This window comes from Meles meles, chromosome X (genome assembly GCF_922984935.1).
Source record: "Meles meles chromosome X, mMelMel3.1 paternal haplotype, whole genome shotgun sequence".
Classification (NCBI taxonomy): Eukaryota; Metazoa; Chordata; class Mammalia; order Carnivora; family Mustelidae; genus Meles; species Meles meles.
The window spans coordinates 128,442,608-128,455,551 of record NC_060087.1 but is presented as its reverse complement, the minus strand read 5'-3'; the positions used below and the strand labels follow the sequence as shown (position 1 = coordinate 128,455,551).

Below are 12,944 nucleotides of genomic sequence, written 5' to 3'. Positions count from 1 at the left end.
TGGGAACAAAGCAGTTAGTGATGCAGTATTTCCTACTCGTTCAAAGCTCCATACAATCATCTGTGGCTGTCATGTTAATGACTGTGACCGCAAGTGGAGGGAAAAGCGAGTGGGGTGGAGGGGAGGAATGTGTGGGAAGAGAGGGGCTTGGAAAACACCTCCATGCCAACAGGGGAGGAGGGAAACGGAGGACCCTTGAAAATGGTGCTGCTGTAAGAAATCTGACTGTAACTTTTGACTCCCCTGAAACTTAACTACTAACAGCCTACTGTGGACTGGGGACCTTATGGTAACCTTGGGTAGGTTAACACGGATTGGGGATGTTCTACATACTGTTATTAGAGCCTTACAACAACGGGAGCTAGAGAAAAGAAAATGTTACTAAGAACATCATCAGGAAGGGAAGACGCATTCACAGTTCCTTCCTGTGTCTCTCCTGAAGAAAACTGCCTGGAAGCGGACTCGTGTCGTTCACACCTGTGTTGTTTAAGGGGCAACCGTATTTCTCCTGAAGCAAATTTTTGTGTAAGAATCCCCCTGTTTAGCTATAGAAGTCTCACTGGGACATTTGTTGTTGGTCCTTTGATGTCTCCTCGTGCTTGGCTCACTGGTGGGAGAGGGGGGGTCAACGTGTGTGGGTGGCCCTCAGCTAGCACCACACTGGCCCGGACTGTCACTACGGAGTGAACATCCAAAGAGTTTCCCCCAGGGCTGCACATCTCAGGCTCTGGTGCTCATCAGATTCCCCAAGACGTATCCAGATTCCCAGCCCCCCACCCCAAATGAACTGTTTCACTCTCTTCCAGAGCGGGGGGGTGGGGGGGGCAGGGATCTGAGTCTTTCTGAAGCCCCCGGGCTGATTCTGATGCTAAATGCCTCATCTCATTGATGCTGTTCTGCGAACCTGCAGCACCTAGTAAACCCTCCCTCACTTGTGGCTGCCATTACCAAGGGCAGTCATGCCATTGGGAGTGCAGCCCCATCCCAGGAGAGACAGGGGCTCTGACACCCAGGGAAGGGGAAAGTATTGCCCAGAGCTGCGTGGCTGGAGGGCAGCAGGGCCCAGACCCTGACCCCTCAGCTGCCTCACAAGCCACGGCCTTGAGCCGTCCTGATGGCAGGACCCTGTCTCATTGCCACAGAAAGGGCTCCACCCACTGGAGTGAGGGAACTTGCCTCCTTCTTTGCCTTTCTCTGCAACGTGGACAAGGGCACTTTGAGGGGCAGCTCTGCCATCAAATCCACCTGGGGCTGAGGTTCTCGGGATCGGCAAGAACGGGCTGGGTGTGGGGGGGCCACAAGAAGTGGCCTCTCCTTTCATCTGGGCCCACTATTCCATCCGGGAGCAGTGGACTCTGTCTCGGCCCACACCAGGTTTTCAGTAAATAGCAGCTGAATGAATCAATGGACAAATGAACCAAATGACCTGGCATGCAGGGGGCTCTGCTGCATGTTTTCCTGGCCATTCATTCAGTCAATCACGGGCCAGCCCACAAATGAGTCACTGAGTCCCAAACTGAAATTCTGTTTCATCGGCATTCTCCCAAGGAGTTCAGAGAATTCCAATATATTGAAAGTAGAAATGGATGAAATGGATCAATAAGGGATGAGTGGGGGCAGGTTTTAGCCCGGATCCCCTTCAGGGAACTCAAGCTGGCCATGGCCAGGCCCAGTGGATGGAGCCGGGGCTGCCTGGGGCTGGAGGGTCGAAGGCAAAGGCCCTGCCCCGGTCCAGACAGCCCTGTGTGTGCAGGACCCAGGTTAACAAGCTTCATCGGTGTCCCACTGGCATGCGTCTGACAAGCCTAGAGCCATGCAAAGAAGGGGAACAGTGGAGGCACAGCTGAGGCTCAAGGCCACACACCAATGGCAGAGGCCACCAGGGCCACTGGGCAGACACTCCTCACTTCCCTCTGGGCTGGGCTTCCAAGGACCCAGTGATATGACCTCTCCTAGGTCCCTACTCCACTCTGGGCCTCAGCTGTAAAGGTCTCTTCTTCCCCACCCAGGAGGATCTTTCTCCCTGGGGGATAGTAGGCCAGGGGCAGCCCAATGGTCCACAGGCACCCTGGCCACGAGCGGGATGTGCACGCTGTTGGTAGCTGCAGACTCCTAAAGAAAGCACACCCTCCCCCAGTCCAGTGGGGGTTGGATGATGGTCCTCCCCAAATATCTCGAGAACGTTTTAACAAGGAATTCCTTGAATGCGTGTGTACCTCTGTGTGTGTGTGCGCGTGTGTGTGTGTGTCCGTGGACTAGCAGCAGTAGTCCTGAGCACAGCAGCTGTGCACTAGCTGAATCAGGAAAGGTGGCCGACAGTTTGGGTCAAGTGAGCCGGGCTCACTTGCATCTCCTATTAGGGTCCTACCAAGTCACCAGGAAGCTTGCCATCTCCCCAGCTAACTCAAGAGGCCTATGGCAGTCAACGGTGCTGTTTTAAAGGCTGTTCCTGAAGATCTATCCAGAATGAGAACTCGGCAATGGGCTCAGTCAGTCGTCTGGGCCTCTGTCCCCCACCTGCCTGCCCTTAACCGCTCCACCAACCACTGTCGTAACTTTGCATCTCTCCAGCAGAATCCGGCACGTAAGGAATGACCGAAACTGAAAGGGAGGGGGACTGAGTTGACAGAGAACACCATGCCAAAGGCGGAATGCAGCCATACTGGTACTATGAACCCGTTTCGGAGGCTCTGGGTCCATACCACAAAGGCCCCAGTGAGGCCCCTCAGTTTGGCTGCTGACCACACATGGGATGGGAGGCTCTTACCCCTTCTCCCTTGCTATCTGGTCCCCGGCTCCCCAAGTCTTCCTTTCACAAGTGCCCCCATGTTGGCAGGGACTCTGGAAGCGGACCCCATCAGGCAGTGGTTGGCTCCTTGCCGATGTTGATGGGATTGGGAGTGGGGTCAGTGGGGAAGCCCATGGTCTGGGCCCTGATGGGTTGAGTGAGTTTTTAGAGGGGCTGTTGGCATATTTCAGGGATAGGACTTCTGGTGGAGCTGAGCTGGGAAGCAAGTAGCCATTGATAATCCAAGAGCTGGAAACAAGTCCTGGGTCATTTTGAGCTGGGGCAGTTTGAGCCATGTGGAAATCACCCACCATGTGGGGTAGTCATAACGCTCCATCTGGATAGCGCTAGAGGCTTCCGCCTCTGCGTAGGTGAGCGCAGGAGCGATTGTCTCTCCTCACAGCAGGGCCCCGCTGGATTGCAGATGGCAGACTCAAGGCCATGGTGACGGTACTGATTTTGTGGGAGGCAATCCTCCCCGTTGCTGGGACACCAACTGGAGTAGTTTAAATGGGGCAAAGAGAAGAACGGTTGCTTATGGCTCCGTACCTTTCCCTCTGTTCCCAGGTATGCATCTCTACTTTGTGGGGACTGAAGCTTACACAGTTTGGGGGCCCCTCTTTATGAAAGAGAATACAACATTAAAAGAATGAAATTAGGGGTGCCCGGCTGGCCCAGTCGGTGGAGTGTTAGACTCTTGATCTCAGGGTTGCGAGTTCGAGGCCTACATTAGATCTAGAGATGACTTAAAAAAAAAATAAAAGAACAAAATTAGGTACCAGGCCTTGGAAGTTTTGAAGGCTGAGTCTTGAAGCTTAGGTGCACGGAGACCTCACTTCTGCCTGTGTCCCAACAATGAGCTAAGTAAAATGGCAACAGGCTTTCGAACAAGGCAGGAATTTCCTTGCATGAGAAACCCGACAGCTGTGTAGGTGGGAGAAGAATCCAGAGCCACCTGGTTAGTCTCGTGCATTTAGAAGGTCACGTGCTTGTGAATAAGCACATTTTAGCAGCTGAGTGCCAACTTGCGACTCTAAGATCTACTAACCGTCTGCAGATGTACCAACCACAGTTAGTAGAATTTAGAACCAGGCGGTTTGAGCTCCGACACCAGAGATGCAGAGGCCGGGAGGGGCTGCAGGGTAAGGAGCATCATGGTTTTTCCAGCCTTACGGAGCACGAGACATGATTGACAAGTAAGAACTGTACACATTTAAGTGATCCAATGAGATTTTTCAAATGTATCATGTGAGGATTTCATACACATATACTCTGGGAAATAATTTAGGTGTTTTTTTTTTTGTTTTTACTAAGGTTAAATGCACAGAGCGTTTAATGAACCTTTTTTAAGCATATGATTCAGTGGCGGTTCACTTGCTGAACAACTGAACCGGGGCTAGTAGGGCCAAGTAAATATTCTCTCTCTTTCCACTCTTGAAAATGCAAACACATTCTTGGTGGTCCTAAAATAGCCTTGAACATGGTTTACTCAGCAGCATTTGCCATTCGAGGGAGAGCTGCCTTTACTCATTGGCTGTACTTCTGAACAGCTGTAGGCAAGGCTTACTTCTGTAAACCAAGTCATCATAAACTGCACCAAGAATTGACCATCGGAAGAAAATCCTTCTACGAAGCAAAAGATCTCACATCCAAACTTAGGTGTTTTTTAAGGTGTGCGCTTGGGGACAAGAAGCTTCTTCTGGGGGAAAAGAATCCTAATTTTGTTTTGCCCACAAATACATGCTTGATGTTCTGGGTCCCCCGAAGCACGCAGCAACAGGCGGGGGTTACATAGCGAAAATAATGACAATGGAAAATATTCCTTTCTTCCACTATATATATAAAGTGTCTGTGATCACATCACGGAATGTGTCACATAACCCAAAGCATTTCCTCTGCCTCGGTGTGTGCGTGTGTACACGTGTGTGTGTGAGTGTGTGTGCGCACATGTATGCATGGAAAGATGGGGGTGCTCCTGCGGGTATAGACGACCGTCATGATAATGGTGGTATTTGGTGGAGATGGTGTTGCCGTCAGCGGGGGGGATGTCCTCAAGGATGGCTCCTCCTTGCTCGGCCTCTCTGTGAGAAGCTCCAGCGCCTGGGTCCCGAGGAAGAGGCTCACCCTGAACTAGCCCAGACCTGGCAGCTGTCTCCTTGCCATCATAATGATCTCGGTTCACCCAGAAACCTGAAGCTGAGCCGCTGGTGGAAGCGTGGCGGATTTCTGTTTGTTAAAATGCTGCCAATAAAGTAATTTCATGTCAGATTTAACTACAGGAAAGGGCAAGGCATTTCTCAGTTCCTTAGCTGTCATGCGGCTAAAATAAATAGAACGGACAGCAGCTAGCCACAGTGCGCTTAGCTCTTTGAAGCCCTATATTCAGAAAGCAGATGTTGGGTGTTGGTGTTTGGGGGCTGGCTTCCTGGAGATATTTTATATTGGCCAAGTTAATTGTTCTAAACCCCAAAGGCTTGACTTAAAGGGCAAAAAGAGGCAAGAAAATGTCCAACTTTCCTGACAGTGTCCCACAGGCCGTCCCAGCACTAGATAACTTGAGCACCAAGAGCTCGCTCTGAAAGAGGCAGCTAGAGAGAGTGGCCCCGGGCTTCTGCGCACTAACTGTGCAAAGCAAGGCTGTCTCGGGGCCCCCAAACAGAAACCCCTTAGAAGGAGCAGACCCCAGGGAGAGAAGTGGAGCCGTAGCCTGAGAAGGAGCCAGCATTCTCGTAGGAGAGACAGCAAGCGTGTGAGATTGGAGCGCGAGTAGCCTTCTTCAGAGTGCTGAAGAACGAGTGACAGGACAAAGCGGGCCTCCAGGCAGGAGCATAGAAGCAGCGAGAAGGCCCGGGGTGGTGGGGGTGGGGGGGGGGAGGGAGCTGCTGGCATGTTCCATGGGTGGGCAGGCAGCCAGTGGGCTCAGTGCACCATGAGCCCGGGAGGTGGCCCTGAGCTCATTGTGGGGCCCCACGGCAGGTGGGGGAGGGCCGTGGACGAGAACTTGTCTGTGGCGGGAACCACCTGCTCAACCTGTCTGTGAAAGGCCTCTCTGGATGCCGACAGGTCAGGCAAGAACGGAAGTTGTGGGAAGAACCAGGACCAGTCATGGAGGCAGGGACCGTGGGGGAGGGCCAGGGGGACTGAGCCAGCTGGGGCATCGGAAAGGGAGCAGAACCCGGGGGTGGGGGCGCGGGGGGGGGCGTGAGGATTGGGGATGTTCTATCAAGTGGCACCGAGGAGTACCTGCTTATAAGGAGAAACTGTGGCTTCAGAGAAAATGAACCGAAGCCCAGTGACCTGGGTCAGGATGGCAAGCTTCTTCCGTAAAGGCCTGAACGGTAATGTTCTCAGGCCTGGCAGGCCATGTGGTCCCCGTTGCATTTCCGCAGTAGACAATATGTTCCTGGCCGGACGTGCCTATGTACTAATAAAACTTTACAAAAACAGACTGCTGACTGGATTTGGCCCCCGGGCTGGAGTTTGCCAACCCTTGACCTAGAGCCTCAGCTAAGCATCGTCCCCCAGGGAAATCTGTTATTTCCAAATTGCCCTCCCTACCCTGCTGGGGGCCACGGAGGCCGACTGTTGACAAGAATGGCAGGTGACATTTTCATAGCTGAAATCTTCCGTATTTCTGCTGTTGCCCAAGTTAGGTGACCATTTCTGAACTGGGCCTGAACTGGGCAGCGTATTGCCATGTTTCGCCTTTGCTGATGACAGTGACAGGAGAGGACACCACCTCCTCCAGGGAGCCCATCTACCTTGCCTTCCCAGCCTCTGTACACTTTCAAACAGCTCACGTCTTGTCTACCAGATTCAGGCACACCCTCTTCGCTCAGGCCTTCAGGGGTCTCTATGACAATACAGCTTCACCTTCTACCCCTTTCACTTCCAGCCCGTGCTCTGGCCAACCTCAAGGTCGCCATGTTAGGCCTGCCGCTCTCTGAAAGCAAGGACCGTTTCCTCCTCATCTCTGTACCCCCAGAGCACCTAGCCTTGTGACAGGACAGGTCTGAATTAACCATTGGAGCAAAAAGTTTCCTGCAAATTGTCCTGTTCTTTCTGTTTCTGACGACAAGGCCAAGAGACAGCCGCTTTTCAGAAAGTGTGATTAAACTCACTAACTGGCCCAATGACCTTGGACATGTGCCTTCTCCTTTGTGTGTCCTTGGCCTCTTATATCTGGCACAGGGGCTAGCCTGAATGGTTTCTAAGGGAACTTCTGGCCAAGGGGGGCAGCAGCTGCTTATTGATCATTTACTAGGTGCCCAGGCCTGAGCCTTGGATGGAATGGGAGACCTCAGGGTCCCAGGAGGGTGGGAGGTGGTGGCAGGGGCAGCCACACTTGAGCCCTCAGCAGTCAAGTCCAGTAGCCTATGGCTCGTGGCTGCTTTTCTAACTTTGGTATTTGGGGGGTTGGAAATCTGGTAAGAAGGAGGGGGAGATGAGGAGGAGAAAGAAAAGGCAGGAAGGAAGAGGAGGAGAAGGAAAGGCAAGGGGGAGAAGGAAGGGCGCTAACAAATTATTCTATATCAACTGCAGAAATCAGAATCTGTAGCCCAAGCCTAGAAGCACCTGCTTCCCCCATTCCCTCATGAAGTCTGGAACTCGGCACCCCAGGGGCAGCACCTGACCCAAATATCTGTCTGAAAGCCCAGTTCTATTAAGTTCTCCAGCTGGAGATTTCCAGCAAAAGCAAGAAGCCTCAGCCAACACCGGCCAGCTTGGACTTTGGGGATTCCCAGGCCCTCATCTTCAGGGCTTGTCCCCAGTTGGCACGTACCGTAGATGGGGGTACACCTCGGGCTGTAGCTCAGCTGGGCTCTTCCACTGCCCTGGCCTGGGGTCCGACAGAGTCTACTCTCCTCCCCAGGAAGCTCCACCTCCAGACACCTGTCACCTTGGGCCTAAAGTCAAGGAAGCCAGGGGCAGGGGCCAGGCAGGAAGGCAGGCAGGGCAGCACTGAGCTCCCAGATGCCAGCAGAAGCCAGCTGCCAAATAAAACTCCCTCCTGGCACCCTCCCTTTCAAACAGACTGTGGTTTTCAGGTCACCGGTTTGCTGAACTGGGCTACCCAGGCAGGACCCAGATGTGGCGCCCAGCAGTGTCCAGCAAACTGAGCAGCGCTTGGCCCCGGCAGGAGGGATCAGTCTTCAGGCCAGGCCTCTGCCTGGTGGCCGCCCTGGCTGAATGTCTGAAGCAGGAAAGGGCCCTTCCTGCAGGAGGAGGAGGAGGGGGAAAAGGGAGCGAGCAGCTGCGTGCTCCATGGGGAGGATCCCCAAAATAGAAAGGCGCATACGCACTGCAGGCCTTGACCCAGAATGCTCAGTGCCACAGCGCAGAGACCGAGGTGTCCTCAGGGGTCCTATGTGTTTCTACCTGAGCTCCAAGGACACGCTTCCCACTGCCTTCTGAGCCAATGCCATTCTCTGATCATTAAAAAAAAAATAAAAAAGTGCAAACGGCAGTAATGCCTTATGGGGTTTAGACTGCATTCATATCCACATCTTGGTCATCGTCATCCCAGAAACCCTGATGCAGGCAGAGGTCGGCTTAGTAACCCTATTTTACTGGTGCAGACCTAAGCCCAGACACTCCTGCAAGATTCTCGGTAAGCGTTAGGAACAGCTGCTGACCTGATGAGTTGGTCTCCTAGACCCCCTGTGTTCTGGAAGAGGGGCCAGACACATCCCTCCCCTCTCCTGGGGCCAGACCTGCTCCTGCCCACAGCCTGCACGAAGTGGGGCACACTGGCCCCGGTTCTGGCTGGCTGTCCCTACTTCCCTGTAAGGTTTTTAATCAGCCCGCTCATTGCACACAGGCTGGGCTGTAGACGGGGCCAGTCAGAAGGTTCCAGGGAGTCACCAGGATGGTATAAAAGATGCGTCCATTCACCTCTGTTTACAGGCTGTCTCTGCCACTGCGATGAAATCTCCAGGCCACCTGGGACTCTGGTCTGCTGCTCGAGCCTGTGCCCCAAAAGGCATGCCCAGCCCACAGAAGGTCCTAACACTCTGGGTTCCTAATCTGAGAATGGGAAGCAGCAAAGGAAGATGACCTTCCAAGTCAGGGCACCTGGAGCCGAGATCTGAATTTCCAACCTACTGACTGCAACGCTGGGAGACTCCCCCGTCTTCCGCCAGCTTCAGTCTCTGCCTTGGTGAAGTAGAAATACGAATCCCCATCCCCAGCCTGCGGAGGCAGAGGAGCTAATGTCTAACAGAGTAGCTTGTGTGAAAGAGCCACTCAATTCTCTCCCCCCAGTTTCAGGGTAGGATAAGTAGAACTGCAGAGTAGGACCGATTTGTTCCTGGGGGAGGAAGCCCAGGAACAGTCCGCTCCTCGACTGGGCACTGCCGGAGCCCAGGGTCTGGCACGGGGCTGGGCACACAGGACAGACCCTGGAAATAGTGGGGGGGGGGGTGCAGGGAGAGGCCAGACAGACTCTCTGACCTCAAGAGGAAAGGGACATGCGCAGGTTCTCACAAAACGCTAGTCTCAGGTCTCCTTACTGAGTCCTGTACTCTTTCGCAGGGAAAGGGAGGTGCCTCCAAGGACGATGGATAAAAATTCTGAACCCTGCTGACGTGCTACAGCAGGAGGTGAGTGTCCTCCTCTTATTGGGTATTTCTAAGGTCACCAGTCTAAAGAAGAGGGACAGATAGCATGGATCCAGTATTTTTGTAGCCATCCCAATCTGTATCTTCCCCTGTTCCACACAGGGCTCCTAGTCTTATTTCTGGTTCACTTGACTTGTCCTTGGGGAGGGAAAAGGATGGACAAAGTCCCAGAGCTATTTAGTAGCAGAAGCAAGACTAGAATCCCGGTGTCTTGAGCCCTTAGGATGGTCTTAGGATGTCTATTTCCTGTAAGGGGGCTCTCAACTGTTCACAAGAAATAGTTCAGGGCTATTTAAAAGACTTCTTCTTTGAGACTGAGAGGATTTTATGAACAGACCTTACTTAAAACATGTTTTTGTTATTGTTGCTGTTAGCTTGTGTCTTGGGAAAGGATGAGAGAAGCCCCTCATGAGCGTCTCGATCAGATCTCCACGTGACAGAGGCATTCTGCTGCGCAGGCCCACCCGGAGGAGCGGGCTCCTTCCATATCGTTCCCTTCAGAGACCACAAGCATCTTCCAAGAAGACACATGAGCTTTTTACTGCAAAGGGGACTCATCTGGGAAAGTTGCTTTTGGAGACTGAGACCTATTTTTTTGGATCCCCTCAACTGGGGCAAATCCTTGGTCTTCTAGGACAACTTGGAATTTTGGAAACAGGTCACTCAGAGCCAAGGGCAGAGAACAAAGTGTGGCATGGAGGAAGGAGAAGGACTGATTTTGATCAAGTCTAAGGTGTGACTCTCAAGCAATAAATGTGAATTTTTGGCATGGCCTACAAAGGGCTCTATGAGGCCATCTGCAGAGATGCCAAGCCTAGAAATGGTGCAAGCAATGGCAACTTCTCCCAAGTGAGGGCACGGATGGCCACGCCAAGGGCCTATTCTAAGAAAACCCTTCCAGCATTGAGGTCTACATGGATCAAACCCAAAGCAGTTCCTTGCCAGTCACACTCTTTTAAAGGGTGTTGGTGGGGCTCGGGAGAGGAAGGGGAAGAGGACCCTTATACTACAGCCCACTCATTCCTCCTGGAGCCAAATCCAGTGTGAAAGAGAGGAGAAATTGGAAGTCAAGCCCAAATGCATCTGGACTCTAGATGCATCGCTGAGAGGTTTTCCTTCACTGACTCAGTTGTCAACCATAAAAGAGAAGCAAGAAATCTAAAGGGTAATTCCGCTGGAGGTTAGACACTGCCTTCTAAGAGAGGCTGCCTGAAGGGCTGGCAATGAGGAGGATGGGAGGCTGGCCAAGGAATGGCCATGTCTGCCATCCCATCTGACCGCCATCTCCGTGAGCGGAGCCTGGCTGTCCAAGTCTGTAAATGTTTATGTATACGGAGGCTGCGGTATCCAGTTGAACACGTAGACATTGAGGAGAAACAGAGAAGTGAGATTTCAACAATCTCCCCCCATACCTGTGCCCTTACGTTCGTGGATCGCCCTTGGGATGGGAGAGGCCAGGCCCTCTAGTTATGTGAAATGGCATTACCTCAGAGCCCCGAGCTCCCAGTTCTCTGAACAGGAAGGAAGCAGACCCACGGCTCTATACGAGCATTTCCTGTCTGCTGTATTAATTTCACAGATTAGGTAAGCCTCTCCTCTGTGGACCCAATACACTGAGATAACAGCCATTGTGTTTGCTGCGACTCCTACTAATGGAGCTAATCTTGGTAGACTGGTGATGTTGCAGGCTTTTAATGTCAAATTCAACTAACCAGCAGCTCTCATGGTCCCTTCTTTTGTCCTGGCTCCTAGAACTACTGCTGGAGGCCCTAACCCTTCGTTACAGACACATAGATGAGGTTTGGGTTCCAAGGAAGGAAAGGTGAAATTTGTCAAGTGGGCTTTTAAAAGGACACCAGAGCCAGAGAGTTTGAATGGGAATCTCTTTTTGTGACCTATTCACTAGCTTCCTGTTCTTAGTGGTACTAGGAAGTGAATGCAATATTATCTAGTGTCTGTCAGTTCCACATTCCTTGTTTCTGTTAAGAGAAAAAGAAGGCTTTACTTCCCTCACGCTCTTCCTTTCTTTCTAGTTGAAGGGGTGCAGTGCAGAGCTCACTAGACTGGGATGGGTCCTTGGACTGTATTTCCTGCTCTTCAGAAATTCTTAAGGGGCAAGGTCAGCTCATCTCCTACATCTTTTCTAGGTCAGATTCTAGTTCCTTATATTTTGGGTTGGTTCCCTGCCAACAAGTTTGCACAGAGAATTTCAATAACACATCTCATGTTCAAGTTTAAGATAAGAAGCATTCAACACCCCCCTCCCCCCAATAGCCCATTTTCTGACCGATTCCTGGAGCTTTCTGGGCTGCTGACGATTTTCCACCATGCCGAAATGGGGAACCATGCTCTTGATTACAAGCCGACTTTTCCATTCATCCATTGTTTGACCTGCAATTTTATTCTTGACTCTCCAAGGCGCTTCCCACACGACCTAGACACAGGGCTTAGGGAGACAAAAAGTACACTGTCTTTCAGATATGTAGATGAGACCATCGACCCCGAGAATCACAGACTTTCACTCTGAGGACAGGTTTGGGTGGAGTCAACCACATTCCCTTTCATGTCTGTCTCCCCACCCCACCCCCCTCATCGAGCCCCTTCCCACCCCCAGGGATGAGGGGCACTTCTGTGAAGCAGTTGGCTGGGATGAGGATGGCAGTCCCGGGCTGTGAGGCAGAGCAGAATTCATTGGAGACTGGAAGGATGGGTGGAGAAGCAGCCTGACGTAACTAAAATAACACCAGGCTTAAAGGCAGGGAATGAGGATCTTAGGTCTGGCTTTTTGTGCATGTGGTATGCAGTGAGATCTGGGGAAAGACTCTTCTGTTCTCTGACACAATTTTCTTATGAGAAAACCATGGTGGTTGGATCAGGTGATGGCTTAAGACCCCTTCCACTCTCCTAGAGTAAGACTATGGCACACTGAAGGAGCAGCTCCCAACTCTGGCCCCATTAGCACCCAGTCAAGTTAGCTGACTAACAGTTTATAACCCGACAGTCAGTGGAAGGAAGCAGTGGGTGTTGGAAGAGGCTCATGAAACTCTGGTGTACTGGTTTACACAAAACTAACCAAGCAGATGGTGACATGTCTGCTCCAGTGCACACCTGCCATGGCAGATAAATGTGCTAAACCCAGTAAAGCTTTTTTTTTTTCATTTTATTTTGTTTCATTTCTTTTTGTCTTTCATGATAGAGACATGAAATAAGAGCTCTGTTAAGGCATTCATATATGAGGGAAGATCTCCTTCTTGGAAATCCTCTTGGCAGTGCAGAATCAGGCACAAAAATGTCCACATCCAGACTTCTGCCTCTGGGAAAATGGAAATGTATGCTTCCCATTTTCCCACTGAGTACAACTAAAACCTCTGGACATTATATATAAAACCAACATAAGAAGACCTGAAAAGTGGAGAGAGGAAGGGACCTTGGGACCTGAGGAACAATGTGGTGGTGAGTTCTCTGGGTTTTTGCCTCATAGATCTCAGACACGGACCTGAAGAAGCTGGCAACCCCAAAATGACAATAGACACTGA

At 51.7% G+C, this 12,944-nt stretch overlaps 1 protein-coding gene across 2 annotated transcripts in view; it reads right to left on the bottom strand.

Moving 5' to 3' along the window:
- The window catches only part of MAMLD1 (mastermind like domain containing 1), a 103,791-nt gene that overhangs the window by 37,559 nt on the left and 53,288 nt on the right, over positions 1 to 12,944 (bottom strand). For both annotated transcript variants that reach the window (XM_045996342.1, XM_045996343.1), the window contains exon 2: positions 11,696 to 11,854. In XM_045996342.1, coding sequence (XP_045852298.1) covers positions 11,696 to 11,791 — 96 coding nt within the window. In that variant the 5' untranslated portion in view covers positions 11,792 to 11,854. The remainder of the gene's footprint in view (positions 1 to 11,695; positions 11,855 to 12,944) is intronic.